General features: G+C 39.0%; 2 protein-coding genes across 4 annotated transcripts; one reads left to right on the forward strand and one right to left on the reverse strand.

Annotated features, from left to right (window-relative positions):
* Nucleotides 1-6899: 6899 nt before the first annotated feature.
* On the forward strand, nucleotides 6900-10207 carry LOC133904989 (mitochondrial carrier protein CoAc1). Its single transcript, XM_062346667.1, has 7 exons — nucleotides 6900-7999; nucleotides 8103-8188; nucleotides 8274-8484; nucleotides 8686-8815; nucleotides 9126-9310; nucleotides 9420-9551; nucleotides 9802-10207. The coding sequence occupies exons 1-7, from the start codon at nucleotides 7826-7828 to the stop codon at nucleotides 9904-9906; spliced, it is 1023 nt and encodes a 340-aa protein (XP_062202651.1). The 5' UTR covers nucleotides 6900-7825; the 3' UTR covers nucleotides 9907-10207.
* A 547-nt stretch (nucleotides 10208-10754) lies between these two features.
* On the reverse strand, nucleotides 10755-15657 carry LOC133904998 (nucleolin 2-like). 3 transcript variants are annotated; one of them, XM_062346679.1, is made up of 5 exons: nucleotides 15497-15657; nucleotides 14700-14870; nucleotides 13938-14078; nucleotides 11490-11636; nucleotides 10755-11346 (listed from the first exon to the last, which is right to left on the reverse strand). In XM_062346679.1, the coding sequence occupies exons 2-5, from the start codon at nucleotides 14848-14850 to the stop codon at nucleotides 10979-10981; spliced, it is 807 nt and encodes a 268-aa protein (XP_062202663.1). In that variant the 5' UTR covers nucleotides 14851-14870; nucleotides 15497-15657; the 3' UTR covers nucleotides 10755-10978. The 3 variants fall into 3 exon arrangements, with proteins under 3 accessions (XP_062202663.1, XP_062202671.1, XP_062202679.1); XM_062346687.1 differs by having other exon boundaries at nucleotides 15501-15655; XM_062346695.1 differs by lacking the exon at nucleotides 15497-15657 and adding an exon at nucleotides 15334-15469.
* Between the last annotated feature and the right edge of the window lie 2735 nt (nucleotides 15658-18392).

Raw genomic sequence — 18392 nt, forward strand, 5'->3', positions numbered from 1 at the left:
CTCAAAGTAAAGATAAGGGATAGGAAGACTTAATTTTTTTCCAATGTATCGAGGAGTTGATACTCCCTATAGTCCTCGTTGGAGGACCCATGTAAGAGTAAAGCTCCCTTTTGATCCCATGCAAGAGACTAATCACTCTCTAGTGGTAGAATTCTCCACTCCAGATCGGTGGATTTCAAACTTGTACATGATTATCTTACAACTGTAACTATCACTTCACTATGAAGTTCCTAAGACCAAATGTCACCAAGCCATTTAGGTGACGCCAACCACCATGAGTAACAAGATAAGGATCTCACCTGATCTAATTTAAGCCAAAGAGATAATTGGATGCACACTAGTTACTCTCCTAGCACTAATGATATTCTTAATCTTACAATTAAAGAGCATAGAAATTACTCAAGTGCTTCTTATTTCTCTTGGCTCTCCAAAGATATGATTGAGCTCAAACACCAGCTAAGAGAGCATTTAAGAGGTAACAGGGTCATTTTTATAGCCACCAACCAAAAACTAATTGTTATCCCCACGTCAGTTGAAAACTAGGCTCATCAACAGCTATAGAAATTACCTGTTATTGTTTCCTACACCTCACCATATCATACGGTGACTCAAAGCACCGTATCATATGGTGACTTCAATTTTTAGAGCCACCTAGTTTCCAGAGTATCTGTGTAGCACCACGACACACCATATCATATGGTGACTACAATTTTAGAAGGTGCCAACTTCTCAAAGTATTTGTCCAGTGGTATGATGCACCGTATCATACGGTGACACAACTTGAAACTCCATCTCCACTAATTATAAATTACTTAATCACCATATCATATGATGACCCTAAAAATCATGAACTTGTTCATTTCATTCCATTCCAAACTTAGTCCCGTATTCGATCTTCTATTTCCTAGGCTTCAGTTGATCTACCTAGCGCTAGATTTGACTAATGTGCATCATAACTATATCTCTAATCCAAACTAGGTCAAACTATTATCCTCAACACCTCTTAATAGTACGGTCATAGGAAAAACAATAAACCTATCTACTCTAAGTTTCAACCCAACTACTTATCACACTTAGAACTAAATAGTCCTTAATCTTCGCTCATGTTCTTTGCCGATAACTGTGACAACTAATATAGGGATGAGAATGCCTAAGAATCATGATTGTGATCTAACTTTCAATTTATCCTATAAAACACACATCAGTCACGATTGTATTGTCACTAATCACTAAAACTCGAATTAGGGTTTTAGATACTTACACTCATCCCTGTTTACAGGCAGCATAATGACAATAGAGCAGTATGATTATATCACAATATCCATTAACATAATGAAATCAATATCCATTGATCATGACACAATGAAAGAGGATTGATGCCGTTCAAGATATCATATAATGTTTTCTAGATTGTACACTAGAAATCATGAAATGGCCTCTCATCTCTTTTGTATGCTATACACATGGACCAACATGTCATGATTTCGGGGGCATGAGGACATGGGACAGGCTCCCATACCCGATGTTCCGGGGGGAGACAAATCTCCCAATTGCTTCTCCATGGGAGATAAATAGCCCTAACCCTGTCTCTGAGTAGGTGAATCGCCCACTAAGAGAATGGGGGAGAAGGCCCATAACCATCTCTAATTGGTGCCTTTAGTTTGGCGTACTGCTCAAGATCTTTTGCATGCTTAAATATCTGTATGTTTACTATACGTCATACCATGCATCCATTGTAGCACATTACTTTTAATTAGGTTGTAAACATTTTCTTCGACAACGCAAGTTACGATATAATGTTCTTTGTGTGGTGTGTATTTACTCTTCTACTATCTACATAAATCTATTGTTTTACTAAGCAGGTTTGTGATAGGTGTGCCCTAACCAGTTATCACTTTGTGCGATTAATTGTGTAGTGGCATAGTATGTGTCATCCTTTTTCAAAGATAGTATGAGCTGCAAGTTGGCCACTACTAAGAACCGGCATCGTCAAACAGTGTGTCCTAAAGACCAAAACTCAGTACAATGGCTGGTAAGGATTGGTTTAATTGGTTGGGAAGGAGGTGTAAGGATTGGTGACATACTAAGAGGAGATGAATTAGGATATTTAAAATTATTTGGATTTAAAAAAATTATAAGATAAATCTATATCAATTTCTATTTAAATATGCTCTAAGTTTATCTAGTATGTCTACTCTACTGTTTAAAAAATTTGCAATCTATTTTAAAAAGATAAATTAAAAGTATGTAAATGCAGAAACATAAATAAGGTAGAGAACAAACTCAGCATAAATAATTTTTATCATGTGGTATCGATACTATTAATGTTACCTCTAGTTCATATTAGAGTTCCACTAAGGATATACTTCCGATCGGCAAGACTCTTCCAGTCCATCTCTTGAGACACCAAGTCAATAAGGCAAGGTCTCAAATCGGATGAGCCACCAAACCACCAAGGCAAGATCTTACCGCTAGTCTCTCTTCCAATCACTTTCCGCCGCCTTTACTTCAGAACTTGAGACACCAAGGAAAGGATCTTCGTGTCACTGTATAAGCTTCTTGCCGCCGCTCCACACCAAGATGGAGAGTCAACAACATGAGCCACCAAGGCTCATGGTACCAGTGAGTCACCAAAACTCAAAGGTACCGACGCATCATTTGGTATAAGGTAGGATCACTCATTGATCTACTCTCTAGGCAGCAATCACCTAGCAACACTTCTCTCTAGGCCTAATAGCACAAATCATTATCCAATCTTATGCTTAATTGCCTTGGATGATAACTTTAAGCACTCTGGTGGTTTGGATGTCTCCAAGAGTATCTATGAGTTTCTCTGGACTCTAGCCCCTTCAACTGACCAAGTTGAGGGGTATTTATAGCTTTAACTCCGTGGACTAGCCATTGCCCAAATTGCTCAATTTTTCTGTAAATGTTGGATGATCCGATGTAAATAGATTGTACTCACTGAATCATCCGATATGTACATCATCCACAAACTCAAACTCAATATAAACACTAGATGTTCTGGCATGTTTGGCATGTACACTTGAGCTGACCGAGCCACTGGAACCTTCTTGATGTCGTGGTTGCAATAGATGATAAAGACTATTAACTTGTACTTTGAAAGAAGAGCTTGGAGTACTCTTCTCGCCACTTAATCATCTTCAATTGGCATCAAATATAACTCATTAACTCATTGATAAGAATATTCAAATGTAAATACATGTCGTTAGCATTTTCATGGGGAAGTTGTTTTATGCCATTGAGTTTAGTAACTAGCACATAATATTTTTCATTGCGCACATCCTTTCTGCTTTCATGAATTTCAATAAGACTACTTAAAATATCATATGCATTGATGAGAGAATAAATATGATTAAATGCATCAGCATTTTAAGGATGATAAAAGGATACTCTTCGCTAATGTATCGAATTATCTCTCCTTGTTAGTGATACGTTATCTCATTCCTTCCTCGGTGACTCTTCAAACATCTAAACCTCGAGCTTGAAATAACAAGATATTAGAATTTTATAACGGGGAAAGTAAGTGTCATCAAACTGTGAAGCACTATAAGTATTCATCTTAACCGCAAACGCTAGAACTCTATGCGGTTAAACCTGTCAAGAAGATGATGCTCTGATACCACTTGTAAGGATCGGTGACGTCATAAGAGCGGGGCTGAATCAGGACACTTAAATTTTTTATTTCTAAAAACTTTATAAGATAAATATATATCAATTTCTATTTAAATATGCTCTAAATTTATCTAGTGTGTCTACTCTACTATTCAAAAGGTTTGCAACCTACTCTAAAAAGGTAAATTGTAAGTATATAAATACGGAAATGTAAATAAAGTAAAGAGAGCAAACTCGACACAATTGATTTTTATCATATGGTATCAATGGCATGAATATCACCCTTAGTCCGCGTAGAAGCTCCATCAAAAATACACTCTCGATCATCAAGACTCTTCCAATCATAACTTTTGAGCCATTAAGCCACTAAGGCAAGGCCAAGCGAATAAGTCACCAAGGCAAGGTCTCACCTCTAGCCTCTCTTCTGGTTACTTGCCGTCGTCTTCACGTTGAAGCTTGAGCCACAAAGGCATGAGTTTTCACATCCCCGTACAAGCTTCTTGCCGCCGCTCTACACTAAGTTAGAGGGTCAATAAGCATGAGCCACCAAGGCTCATGGTGCCGACGAGTCACCAAGACTTCAAGATATCGACGTACCATTTGATACAAGGTAGTATATCACTCATTGATCCACTCTCTAAACAACAATCATCTAGCAATATTTCTCTCTAGGCCTAATAGTACTAATCACTCTCTAATCTTGTGCTTAATTATCTTGGATGATAACTTTAAATATTTTTGTGGCTTGAATGTCTTCACAAGTGTCTATGAGTTTTTTTGACTCTAGCTCCATTTAAATGACTAAATAGATTGGTATTTATAGTCTTAACCCCACAAACTAGCTATTACCCCCCAATGACTTAATTTTTCTGTAAACGCTGGATGATCCGGTGTAAATAGATTGTACTCACCGGATCATCTAGCGTGTACATCATCCACAAACTAGCCGTTGAAACTCCACTCAAACTTAATGGAAATACCGGATGTTTTGACATGTTCACCAGCTCTATCGTCAAGCCATCCGACGTGTACACCTGAGCCAACCGAGCCATTGAAACGTTCTTGCAATAAATGCTCTGGCATATTGATCTTCAGAGCGCGGACCTTCCGATATGTTGATCTTCATTTTTCAACACATGCAACCTTCTCTACATAGAACACTCCGATATGTAGCTTCTTTAACTCCTTCCTCTGGAATACTCTGGTGTATATAAACTCATGAGTATTGGACCATTTGGCGTATACAACTTTTTTGTGACTTCTCTAATCCAATCAATCTTTGTCCCGATTTCAATGACTTCTTTATATATTTCATTCATGAGATCTACTAAGGTATAAACTTGATAAATATATTAGTCTAATTTACGATATTATTATTAATCATCAAAATCACATATACATATTAGGAGAGTCATATTCGCTACAGGAGGGATAATGTCGGGTTGAGGCCCGTGTCAAAACTCAGCTTGATTTATATGTCTAGCATGATAGGAGGATCTTCTCTCCTCTCTGTGTGACCAATATCTGACATTCGGGACACAGGTTAATAATCATCCATTGCAGCACCGATTGGATTGTACAGGTTTATCGTTCAAAATTATCGCACTAGCGTATGTTCAGGGCGCATTATTGAGTTAATTAGAAACCCAGCAGCTGCAGCGTTGTTTGACTGGTGTGTGCGTATATCTATAAGTTTATTGATGTTTAAAAAAAATTACCAACCAAGCAGCGTTGTTTGGTTGTAGCTGAAACGGGTGTGCGGCCTGCGTGACGACCGGCATTTGTACCCAGCTGTGTGAACAGGATGGGTCCGGTCAAGGGCACGCGCGTGAACACAGAGACCCTGTTTTATTGCGTCACTTGACAGTTGCCTTTCGACCTGACTATAAGTAGACACATGTTGTTAAATACAACAAGATTTGTCATGTCTTGAGTACTGTTCATTTGAGCGTTAAGATACATTCATTGAACATTCAAATTTTGTGATAATTTTGCCTCAAACAGGTTATGTAAAAAAATTCGCGTTTGGAACAGAGGACATAGTCTAATTGACGTTGTTTCTAAGTGTGTATGAGAATGTGTCCAGTGCTTTCCCCTCATTGTGTGTTATCCTGCTTCCTGCTATTCTGGATCATCGGATTGAGGAATAACAATAGGATCGTAGTGTCAGTTGCTCAGCTCAAATGAGTTGTCTAGCTAGCCGATAGCGGACGCGAGATAGACGGATAGGAAGACTCAACTCCTTTTTTCTCCCTAGCTCATCCTCTTCTTCTCTCCCTCTAGCATTTTCGTGCCCCGTGAGGATCCTCCTGAATCCGTCCCGATCCAAATTAACAACTCTTGTTGATTAGTCAGGCTTATCAACTCTCTCGGGCTTTTCTGCTAGCTTAGTGTGGCAAATCTTCTAATCTGGCCAAAACAGAGCACAAAAAATGCTACTCCGTACTTCATCACATTCTTTCCTAGTCATCGGATTTCAATCCGATGAACATAAAAGCATAAAAAAATTTAGTAAAGATTGCATGCATTCATATATTTGGATCCTACTGAATATCATGCACTCAATGAATCATAATCTGGAATCTATACATATTTCTAAAGAGGTCGAAAGATGGTTCACATCAGCCTATCCGTTTCTCGAAACACACCACATAGTATCTAGGTAAGTGTGTGGTACCAGTATACAGGTAATCGAAGTCTCTACTAGCTGGCCACCACACCACATAGTATCTAGGTAAGAGTTCTCTTTTTTTTCCCCAACAAGTTTGAGAGGGTCAAAATAAAATTAATTCTGTTTTTAACCAAAATTAGTTTTACTAGAGAACGGAAACATGAAAAGTTCCTTAGGTGACAAGTACGGTAGGCCGGTACTCTTTTCATTTAGAAATAATAGATTTATTTTTTAAAAATTCGATCTTCAAAGTTAAATTTTAACTAAGATTTTTTCACAAAATATATCATTTATAACTACAAAATTTGTAAGATATAAAACTATATTGAATTTTGAATCTAATTATATAATTTTTATCCACTGGACATACTTATAATTAATTAAATATTAGTTAAGATATATAAAATTTGATTTTTCTAAAAAAATATGTCTGCAATAGTACTGTATTTCGACACCACGCAGATATAAAATTTGTTTTTTAAAAAAAAACAAAACATTTGCTGTTTGTGAACGGATGGAGCAATAGTACTGTATTGCGACACCACGCAGATATTATCGTACGGCCCCTCGTTTTGTACGTGGGAGCGGTCACCTCCCTCCTTGCTCACCTTACCACCCCTCCTCCCCTTCCACGAAGCAGCCGAAACATTCCGTCGAGTTGGAGACCACCACGCCCGCGCCCCACGAGAACAAACACTTGAGCGATTCTCCCCGATCGGCACCGGGTCCGGCCGGATCGAATCTCCCGCCACCGCTGCCGTTTCTTGGACGACTCCTTCCGAATTTCCGACCCCCCAACCCTCAAATCGCGCGCATTTCATGAGTATTTTTTTCCTCGTTCCTTCCGTGGATGCGAGGGAGCTGCTCAGGCTCGACCCGCCTTCTCTCCGATCTTGCCGCCGCGCCGCCCCGCCCGGAGGCGCCTGCTCTCGCCGCCCGTCCCCGGAGATAGCAACGGGCCGATGGGCTAGGGATTTCGCCCCATCGGGATCGCGAGCGGCTCGGCGGCCTGCGGGATCTGCCCGTGGCCTGGCCCTTTAGGAACCCGGGACTTCTTGTTCGATCCGAGAGGTTGCTCGTCTGGTGGAAAGATCGCTCCTTGTCCGTCATTCGGTCTCTGTAGATGCAAGTATTGGCAAGAGAGTACAGTAGTTCTTGGTTCTTGGGGGTGTGAATGTTGTGTTGCGTGGGGATCCAGCTTATGGTAGATTTTTCTCCTGAGTAGTTTGACTCGGGAGGGTAAAGATTCGATTTTGCTTTGCATTTCTCGGGTGATTAGCCACCCAATTACTGTGCAAGATTCCAGCTTATCCTAGGTTTGCTGTTTATGGGTTAATGCAAGTGGTGGGAGGCAGAGCAACGATTTGGACTTGTTTTACGAATTGTGGGGACATATTCTTCGGGAGATTCCGCCTTGTACAAAGATATCCCCTGCTCTGCATTTGATTTGATGTTAATTTTAGTAGTGGTGTGGAGCGCACCTATTACCCATTCTGATTGTCCTGGCCGGTTGGGGAGATGGGTTCCTCACAAGAATCCACCTTCTCCTCGGCCTCAACAGCTGCACAAGTGAAGGCTTCCGCATTGGACTTGCTCCCAGTCTATGCCAAGGAGCTTATCGCTGGTGGCGCTGCTGGTGCATTTGCAAAGACTGCGGTGGCGCCACTGGAGAGGGTCAAGATCTTATTGCAGGTTCAAATCTGCTTATACTCCCCATTTCGATATTTGTGGTGATTGTATGGGTATTTAGCTGGTTTACTAACTCAGATGCTGTATATTTGCCGTCGCCCTGTAGACAAGAACTGAAGGGTTTCAGTCCCTTGGGATCCTCCAGTCCTTGAGGAAGCTGTTGCGGTATGAGGGAGTTCGAGGCTTCTACAAGTGAGTACTGTGGGAAAAATGCCTAAGGCCTTTTTTACTGTTAAATTAAGTGTTTTGATTTTGATGCACTGTTTTTTCTGCACAGAGGGAATGGTGCAAGCGTGCTTCGGATTGTTCCATATGCGGCATTGCATTACATGACGTACGAGCAGTATAGGTGCTGGATATTGAATAATTTTGCTCCATCAGTAGGTACAGGGCCTGTGGTTGATCTTTTAGCTGGCTCTGCTGCTGGTGGGACTGCAGTTTTGTGTACGTACCCATTAGACTTGGCGAGGACCAAGCTGGCGTACCAGGTTTGTATCGGCATTTCCATTCTGATGCATTTTTTGTTTTGTTTCTTTGATTTTAGTGAAGGGTCTTCATCAATAGAAATATTGCTGGAACAATTCCCTGAGCAGTATTAGTAGTTTAAGTTATGTTGGGTGTTGATCTATTGTTGTTAGCAATGGTTGGCTCAAGGCTGTTTATACTAATTTCTTAATGATTGCTCCAAGGTTTCAAACGTGGGCCAACCTAGCAGTGCTTTGGGAAATTCTGGGCGACAACAAACATATAGTGGTATAAAGGATGTTTTCAAGACTGTTTACAAGGAAGGAGGTGCACGATCTTTATACCGCGGAGTAGGTCCGTCTTATCCTCTCATTTCCTTTTCTATGGGTTCAAATAGTATCATTTATGGTTGGTCACTGCGAGTCTGGCAAATAATTACATAAGATCTCTTCCACACTTCCACTTCAGCTAATGTTACACACTTGCACAGCTTTGTTTATATCGTAACTAGATGCTGTTCAGCGAGGTAGGTCGAAGGAATAGGCATCTTCAATTCTATTTCTCTTTGTCGTCCAAAACAAGGTGTCAGCTTTGTTTATTTGTTTAGACAATACTATTGCAATGCATGAGAGACGGTTTCAGCATTCTTTTGAATAAATGTCAGGTCCGACTCTGATTGGTATCCTTCCATACGCTGGCTTAAAATTTTACATATATGAAGATCTGAAATCTCAAGTTCCAGAAGATTACAAGAAATCAGTTATATTGAAGCTCTCCTGTGGAGCGTTAGCTGGTCTATTTGGACAAACCCTTACCTATCCACTGGATGTTGTCCGGAGACAAATGCAGGTACAATAACTATACTCCAGTGATAGACAATTTGAAAACTGTAATTTTTACTGCCATGTTTGTCTGTTTAATCACTAGCTCCTGACTGGATGAGTTTCTCCATCTTCAGGTTCAGAGCAAGCAGCCCCAAAATGCAAGTGATGGCTTCTGTATAAGAGGAACTTTGCAGGGTCTCATGCTCATCATTCGGTGCCAAGGGTGGAGACAACTCTTTGCTGGTTTGAGCCTTAACTATGTCAAGGTAATAAACCAGGCCTAGATTTTAAATGTAGAAGCTTAAGAAAAGTTCATAAACGATAATTAGTGTTTGCAAATGTGCAAGGGGAAAATTTACTTGGTCTCTTTATGCAAGCACTCATGTTGGGTTGCTCCTTGTTTTCTTTCACTTATTTCCAAATCCCAGATATTAACATAAAGCTATATCAGGGATGCTCATTTTTAACTGTATCAAAAGTAACAAGTTTTGTCTCAAACAAATACAAACTTTCCAGGTTGTCCCTTCAGTAGCTATCGGTTTCACTACATATGACATGATGAAGACCTTGCTAAGAGTGCCTCCTCGAGAAAGAGCCCATCCATCAGGTGGTAGCAAATGAAGCAGTGTTGGCCTTTCTGGCGTTTGGACTAATGAACTCAAGAAACTCTAGTCTGTGGCATTGTAGTTCTGGGTGATAGTTATGAATCCTATCTCTATGTTGCATAGGATGGAGATGATTGTATGTCGGTGAGTTTGATTTGTGTCTGCAACACTTGGTTGAGTTACTCTAGAACTGGCTTCAAATCTATATTCATTGTGCTACTTGTAATTTGTGAGCTTGAGATACGATGACTGTACCCGAGATTATCCTACATTAACTATACATAGATTAATACCCTAATTGGACATTCTATTATGAACCTTTTCTCCCTGTACAACAAACGTGCCTGAATGATGTTTTTTTGGAGCAGAGGTCAGCAAAGATGAAGGCAAATCCTCGATGGTTTTAATCAATAGAATCGTTAATTTGATCTGATTTTTCTCTTTGGTCTGCTAGAATCACCTGTGAACTTTTTTGTGTCATTCATTTGGTAATATGTTAAAGTTTTGTTTTTCCGGTTGAAACTACACATCTCCCACCTTATGTAGTTGAAATAAACTCCTCTTCAGCATGATACTTGAGCTATAGATACCTGGTCATTCAATTTGGTTACACATATGACCAACCTTAACAAATGGTAAGTGCTACTTGAGTTAAGCAGTTTGAGCAACTTTTTTCTTCACAATTAGCAAAGATAGTTCTTACATGTTTATATAAGGCTCCACTGCTGAGGCCAGAAGTAAATTACTGCACGATTGTATCAGCTTGATGTAACAATAAGAGTTAATAAAGCTTTCTTTTCCAAAAAAACAATGCTTCACATTATTATCTTGATTAAAATGATTACAGTTCTTGAGGCTCAGAAAGATCTTAAAATAAATCAATTGTTTGCATAAATAAAATCAACACACCAAGGGTGACAAGGATTACAGCAAGGAAAAACGTAGCCATCACCATAGAAGGTAGTAAAACCAGTACAGATTTGTTCGAATAGAACATATAACTGCAAACTGTACACCACCACAATACCATGCACTCCATGTACTTTCCAAGATCACAAAACGAGAAATCCACACCTGATTTGCCACACTTAATCTTTCTTCTTGTTGGCAGGGGAGCAGAACCTCTCAAACAGCATGGCAAAGAATCCGAAGAAATCGAGTCGTTTCTTCGGGTCATCTTTCTCTACCTCTCGTTTTGTTTCTTCATGCTTCTCTCCTTCAGCTGAAGTTTCAGCAGTTGCAGCAGTCTCAATTGGAGTTTCAGTTTCAGTCTCAGCTGTGGCCGTTGTCTGCTGCTGCTGCTGCACCGATGCGACGACAGCCTGAATTTCTTCTACAGCTTGCTCCACCACATTAAGGTCTTCAGCCTTTTTGGCAGAGGTGCTCTCATCGGCTTTCTGTGCTATCTCGCCTTCCTTTGCCTTCTCTTCAGCCTTAGGTTCTTTATCTTTGGATTCTGTTCAAGGCAATGATGATGCAAATGCATAATGATCAGGCTCTGACTAATCAGGGGGTGAACAAAATCATCAATGCAACTGGGTAGTTGTCAGAGACATGCTTTTCCTAGTCCTAGAAATGAGGCAAGATCAGAAGTTCTACCATGTTTTCGCAGATGGAGAGCCTCAGCAAGGCTCTTGACCTCTTCCTTGGCCTTTTCCAGCACTTCTGGGTTACTCTTCACCTTGTCGATGACTGCGCTGAAAGCTTCCATGTCCTTCTTGTTTCCTTGTTCTTCACTTCCTGGCTCTATGAAATCGACATGAACATTTCTCAGATAAATGAAAATAGTTCATAGAGAGAAAGAAAAATAAAAAAGGATCATTGTATAGAGAGAAAGAAAAATAAAAAAGGATCATTGTAGCATTTTCATTTAGGGGCATCACAAACAATTGATTGTCAACAGTGTCTTCGAAGTAAACAACCAAGAGATAAAACAAAACTGAAGTTGGGGGTGGCTGGAGCAGAATTCAAGCAAAGGGGCAACAAATTGGAGTGATCAAGATCCACCGCGGCACCACCTACTTACACTTTCTCCCTTTTTTCTGATAAAACCCCAGTTGTTTTATCCAGCGAACTCCAATTAGATAAAGTAGGGGAAAGAAATATGCATCTACCGATCGACTTCAAACGAAAGATTCGAATTCTTCTAAACAGTAGGCAAGATTGTCAAATCCCCATACAAAAAACATGCACACAAAGCAAGGAAAGAGATGCGCACAAGCTTGCAAGATCAAAAACCTGCCATCTTATGCATCGGCTGAATCGAACTTACAGCAAAAGAAGAGACATTTACCAGTTGAAAACCACAGATTTGGAGGACGGTGAAGTTTGCAATAAATGGGGAAAGCTAAATCGAAGAAAACTGAATGGCAGAAGTTTTTTATTTTTATGTCAAATTGGTCTTATGGCTCTAATGGAACCCTTTGATCTAGACTAATGGTTTATGTATTATATATACACAAACTGCGTGATGGAGTACATGGTAGGACAGTGCAGGAGAGTGACAGCTAAATGGACAATGGCAAATTGCAGGCATTCATTGTGATTGGTCGAAGATGGTCTTGCATTATGGCTTGCACGACTTGTGTTATACAGAGTGTCACTTCTTCAGTTGGGTCAATCAAATAATATGTATCAATAAAGGTACCTTTTTTTTTTGTTTAGAAACTTGCCTACTTGTTATACTTGGTTCAAGAAGGAATATGTAGCGCATAACAGTTGGATCCTTTGTTATTTAGATTTTAGAATTATTTTTGTGATTCTGGTTTGACAGATGATTTTTTTTTGGACTGGACAAATGGAGTTGGTTTAATGGGTTTGATTTGTATAGTAGGCATGTATTAAGGTCGACAAGCGATCTGGCACATGCTGGCTCACTAGGAGGACAATGGAACATGGTGCTTGAGCTGTAACTGTCTCACAAGAAAAAAGAATTCAGGCGGTTGCTGTATTCAGCTCACAATGCTCTCTGATAGGGTAAAGAAATGGAAAGTTTCTTAGAATGAGATGTGGTGTGGTGGCGTGGGTTGTATTTTGGTCAGAAAAAATAGTTTTTGATCAATTGTGGAGGAAAACAAGCTGGAAAATGGTGTCAGGTACAACTTCAATCACACATGGCCAGCATCCTAGAGAATGATTATGCGCATAAAGTTTGCTTTTACTTGGAAGTAAAGTTAAGCAACCCTATAGGCCAGGTGACCTAATCTGACCGAGGTAGGCCGCATAAGGATTCAGTTAATGAAAGCTATGCGATGTTCACTAAATGCAAAGAAAATTTGGTAGCTTGAACTTCAAAATGGTAACCCTTCAAGTAGTTAAGACTTAAGATTCAAGTGTTTTCAAAATATCGATCACATGATTACGTCATTTTGTTCCTTTACCAATTTCCAAATTTACTCTACCCTGATAGCTCCTTTGTTTACCACACCGGTTAAAATATGTTCGATATCATTTCAGAAATTTTGGTATATTTTTTACAAATTGTGTGATTGCTAATGTGACATGGTTCATTTCATTATCATGATCTGAATCAATCTACCCTAAGACTATGACTGAAATCAAATCAACCTTGCTATCTTAGCTACATGGCTCGTAGGTATTTTTATTTTTTTCAAAAGGGTCATATCTGAAACGGATAGCTCACCTAATTAGGAAAGTTTTATATTGTTTCATAGTCTAGATGCATCCATGCTCTAGTAGTATTTGTCGCACCCTAAGTATGTTCAGACAAAGGTAGGCCGCATTTTCCCATTTGTAATTTATAAGCTGCATAGCTACAGTTTACTGAAGCAAACCAACTCATCAGAATGTCTCTGATTGCACCTAAGTTGAACAGTTGATCTAATTTATAATTCGTATGATCTAATTTGGAGTGAAAAAACAACTGACGCAAAAGTTGAACTTCGACACCCGATGTGCAGAACTGCTATTTTCTCTAAAATGAACACATCTAGGACCACATCAAATGGATGCAAAGCAGGATTCATAAAATCTTGCAAAGTTGCAACCCTTCTTCCTTTGAAGTCACTCTGAATGAGTGCAACTCACCTAGTTCCTTTGAACGGGTGGCCTCTAAGTGGCTTCCGAATTCTTCTTTGGCTTTCTCAAGAATGCCCGAGCCCTTGTGAAAGATTGTTTCAATGCCTGATTTCACGTCCCCTTGAAGCTTCTCGGTCGCCGCTTCGGCATCTATAGATCGATTCCAAAGGTCAGGGAGCAGGAAAATATTAAAACATAAAAGTATACATCGTGGTCACCTGTTCATTAGAACATAGGACAGCTAAGTGGAAGTAATATGCAAGGCACGATCCTTCATTTCATTAAATTAGACTGAGACCTTTGATGAATCAGAATTTTTCTTTTCACTCTGGAACCTTCTGGGCATCAGAATTTTTCTTTAACTCTGAAACTTTCTGGCTTCTGGGCATCAGGATTTTGCTTTTTGTTGCCAGATTGTAGGATACATATAATGATCAGAACCAGCCGTTCTGTTTTCTTCTCATTGACCAAAGAAGGTACCGTTAAAATGTGAGCTATTTGAGGTCCATATCAAATCATGAAGGCAATATATCAACTAGAAAAAGCATCTAAATTCAAAGTTCAGAAATTTAAAAGTAGATCCATCATAAAGTTCAAAGTTCCAAATCACCAATACTGATTTGTGTTGATCGAAAGTTGGCATGCTACCAGTTACTTCATATCATGGCTTACTTGGAGAGGCTGGAAAACTCAAGGAATAACAACAATTTTTGGAAGCAGGATGCATTCTTATGAACACTATTTTGGCTAGAAATGAATGAAATGACTAACCGTTCTTCTTTGACTGGAGGCTTCCTGCAAGGGCATCAAGTCCTCCCTTGGCACGGTCGAAAAGGTCATTTTTCCCACGGCTACCATCCTTCTTCAGCGATCCGTCAGTGTCCTTCACTTTCTTCGAATTCTTCCTCTGAAAAAAGTTCATGTTTCCTTCCTCTTGTTACACTGCAACAATCATAACAAATGTAAGCAATCGACAATACACGATTCAAGGAATCTAAGTGAAAACTTCAACTATTTCTCATAAGTTAATACAAAATGTTAACCGTTGTTAACGGATCCTAAATTCGTTGATCTGTTACAGCTATCAATCTCTTATGGCTGGGAACTTCTTCTGAAGGCAGAAATAATGCAGTTCATGCTTCGCAACAGTTAGCCCATGACAACAAACACGGCAATTTCGACGTACTTCTAATCCATGCTGTTTGGACTAGCAGAGAAATGGTGAACCATTCATGGTCGTCCTAAAACATGATCCTTATTGCCTAAGCCTCAAGTCGCACACTAATTAGCTTATTGTTATAGATATATCAGAGAGAAATCGGAACAAAATGAGCTGGAACTCGTTGCAAGTTAATAAGAAAGAGCATGATGACAACTAGATAACAATAGGAGCAGCAGATCTAACCGGTGAACTGAATAAGCCTATGTCAATTAACTCCTGACTAACAAGAACGACCTATGTCAATCGACTACTGATAAAGAGCACCCATATCACCATTCAAGTAAACGGCTATATAAATACCAACATAAAGGATAAAGATAGCAAGAAACATCGAAGCATGCCTTACCTACCTTCCTTAAGAGGATCAGAAAATGGTGAGGAGTTGCAGAGAAGAGGGGAAGAGAGAGCAAGGGTATTCAGGGGCGTGTAACGTAGCCCCCCTTTTTATGGAGCTATTAGTCGCTGCCACAATTTAAGCAGGTCTATTAGTAAGCCTCGGGTACCCCAATCCGCAACCATTAGCCTCTGATTCTTATATTATTATGGTTGTTGTAACTTAGATAACTGAACATTTCATTTTTTTATTGACTGAACAACATGAAAGCAAAACTATTGGTTTCTGTCTTCCCGATACGGCTGTAGACATATCTTGAGTTTGACTTAACTAGCGCAATCATGTTTCTTAGAGAGAGGTCGTCGCACAAAAGAAAGGTGAACATATGGCATGCGTATTAGAGTTAAACACAAATTGTAAATTTGGATCTGAAGTGTTACATAAGGAGGCCCCTTGGCCAATCTTGTACGCTGCCTTTTGCTTCCTGCGTCAGGACAACACAATGCAGACTGAACACATAATTAACCATGTTTCTGTTAGTTTTAATTTATCTGTCTCTGTTGTTTAATCTGCGCACGTCATATAACTACTAATCATGCTGCTCAGATTTGCCAAGATGTTTCAAACACAAGCCTTTTTTTATCTTCGAGAGGCTAGAAATATGATAAAGAAGCACATCAGCGAAAGGAATTATCAAGCGAGAGTGCTTGACCACGTCGATGGATGGTTTCATGATCGAAGCATGGATAGCAGATTAGCAGCTAGCGTAGCTCTCCCTGCAGCAGTCATTGGCTGCTGCCTGTCGTCAAGGCGAACCGTCGACTGCCTCTGGACACGTTTGTACCGGCTCTTTCAGGAATTGAATCAGCAGATTGTGATGTATTAGCGGGTCATCGAGGGCATCTGTTTATCGACAATGAGATTGACAGCGACGTACAAAACATTTGGCCCCACGAACTCACGACCGAGATGCAAGAACGAGCCTAGCTGCTTGCATCACCTCTTGATCCCGAGCTAGATCATCTAATAATCTACCCACACATGATTAGGACGCTCGCTGCAATTTGCGATAAATTAACCTTTTTGCGTACGTTCCTGCATCATGCATGTGACGTATACTCCAGTTGAGGATCATGAACATAGTATTCTTGTGACTAAAAAGGATGAGACGATGAGCATGTGAGGTGATAGTCACGACTGTTTTGCTACGTAACAACAGCTACGAGGGCGTGCCCGTGCAAGGAAGGGTAATCTATCTCCCAACGTAATCATCTGATGAAGCTTTTCATCCATCAGCTTGCTTCTTGGGTTATCATTTGATTCCATCACAGCAAAATTAGGAGCTTGGTCATAAAATTAGGAGGGGCCGGTCCAACACTAAATGATGGATGAATTAAGTAAGACACAGGTGTCCACTTTGAAGTTTAATCAGCAAAATTACCTAAATACTACTATCCAGACGTTTCGGATAAAACACGGTCTCTCATGCATAACTTTGACTACTTATTTCTATTAAGATGTATTTATAAAATCTAATAATTTTGTAATATTATGAAAGTATTTTTCAAGACAATTATACACATATGATTTTAAGGATTCCAAACTAAATATTTTGAAGGCTATTGTTAGTCAATGTTTTTAATTGGATCTTGTCCAAAACATCAGGTTTTTAGATTGGTGGGAGTACTCCCTCCGGTAAAAAATACATGATGTTTTTGACTTTTTATGATCTTCGATGTGCAAAAATATAATATTATGAAAGTATTTTCAAGATAAATCTACATGTGCAATTTTTATATTTCCAAACTAAATATTTTAAAAACTATTACTGATTAAAATTTTAAAAGTTTGACTGAATCTTAATCAAGCAAAGCTCGAAGAAAATGTCAGAGGGGGCCAAAAACAATGACTATTTTTTTCTCATTGAAAAGGACTTTGATTTGGGAAAAGATAGCTAGCTCATCGACACTTGCTAGCTTATGTTTAGACAGCATATGCCAGCGTAGGAAGCCTATCTGAAGTAGGGAGGACCAATAATAGTGTATGGGCTAAATTGGCTACTGCATACTAGATATTACAAAAAAAGCTAGGGACCACAGCCTAGTCTAGCCTTCACTAAAATCTGTCACTGATCAAAAGATAAATATTTATGAAGGGCATGGTTTAATTTATGATGGTAACAGGTCGAAATTTACGGTTACCGAACTTACCGCTCCGATCCAATTTCAGAAACCAAACAGTAACCGAATTTGAATTAAAAAATAAAAAAAAATCTTAAAAAAACTAGAGACAATTCTAAGACCTTTTGTGAAAAAAAATTCAAAAATAATATCATTTGCATCATATTCTATAAGGAGTAAGTTTGAAAAAAATAAAAAAAAGTTGAAGCGTGCGGCTCAGTTATTAACTTATATTAAGAAAAAGTTTAGCATGTAAACACATATTTTTCTTGTGTAGAGCGTATCTTAAGAGGATCTTTAAAATTAATTTCACTTCATTTAGAGTTTTATTAATTTCTCCATAATTTTTACAAAGTTCACAAGCATAAAGTGAATATGTTAAGAAACAGTACTGTAATTAACTTTGTCATGTCTACTATTATTTTTTTTACACAAAGAATAGTATAAATAAACTAATAAAAGTGGTTTCACTAATTTTAGAGGTGTGATGGGTCAATTATGAATTAATCTAGTCGCAATACATTTACACAATTTTGCATATTACAATAACTAATTCATAAGTTTATGTATTTTTAAAAGACATAGGATAATGTAAGAAGACTAAGAAAATTAGTTACATGATTTTTGGATTAGCAAAGAGTAAACTATGCATTTAAATTAGTTTAACAAATACATTTTCTCACAGAAAAATTTCAACTTTTTTTATGAATATAAATATGTTTACCATG

The sequence above is a fragment of the Phragmites australis genome, chromosome 2 (genome assembly GCF_958298935.1).
Source record: "Phragmites australis chromosome 2, lpPhrAust1.1, whole genome shotgun sequence".
Classification (NCBI taxonomy): domain Eukaryota; kingdom Viridiplantae; phylum Streptophyta; class Magnoliopsida; order Poales; family Poaceae; genus Phragmites; species Phragmites australis.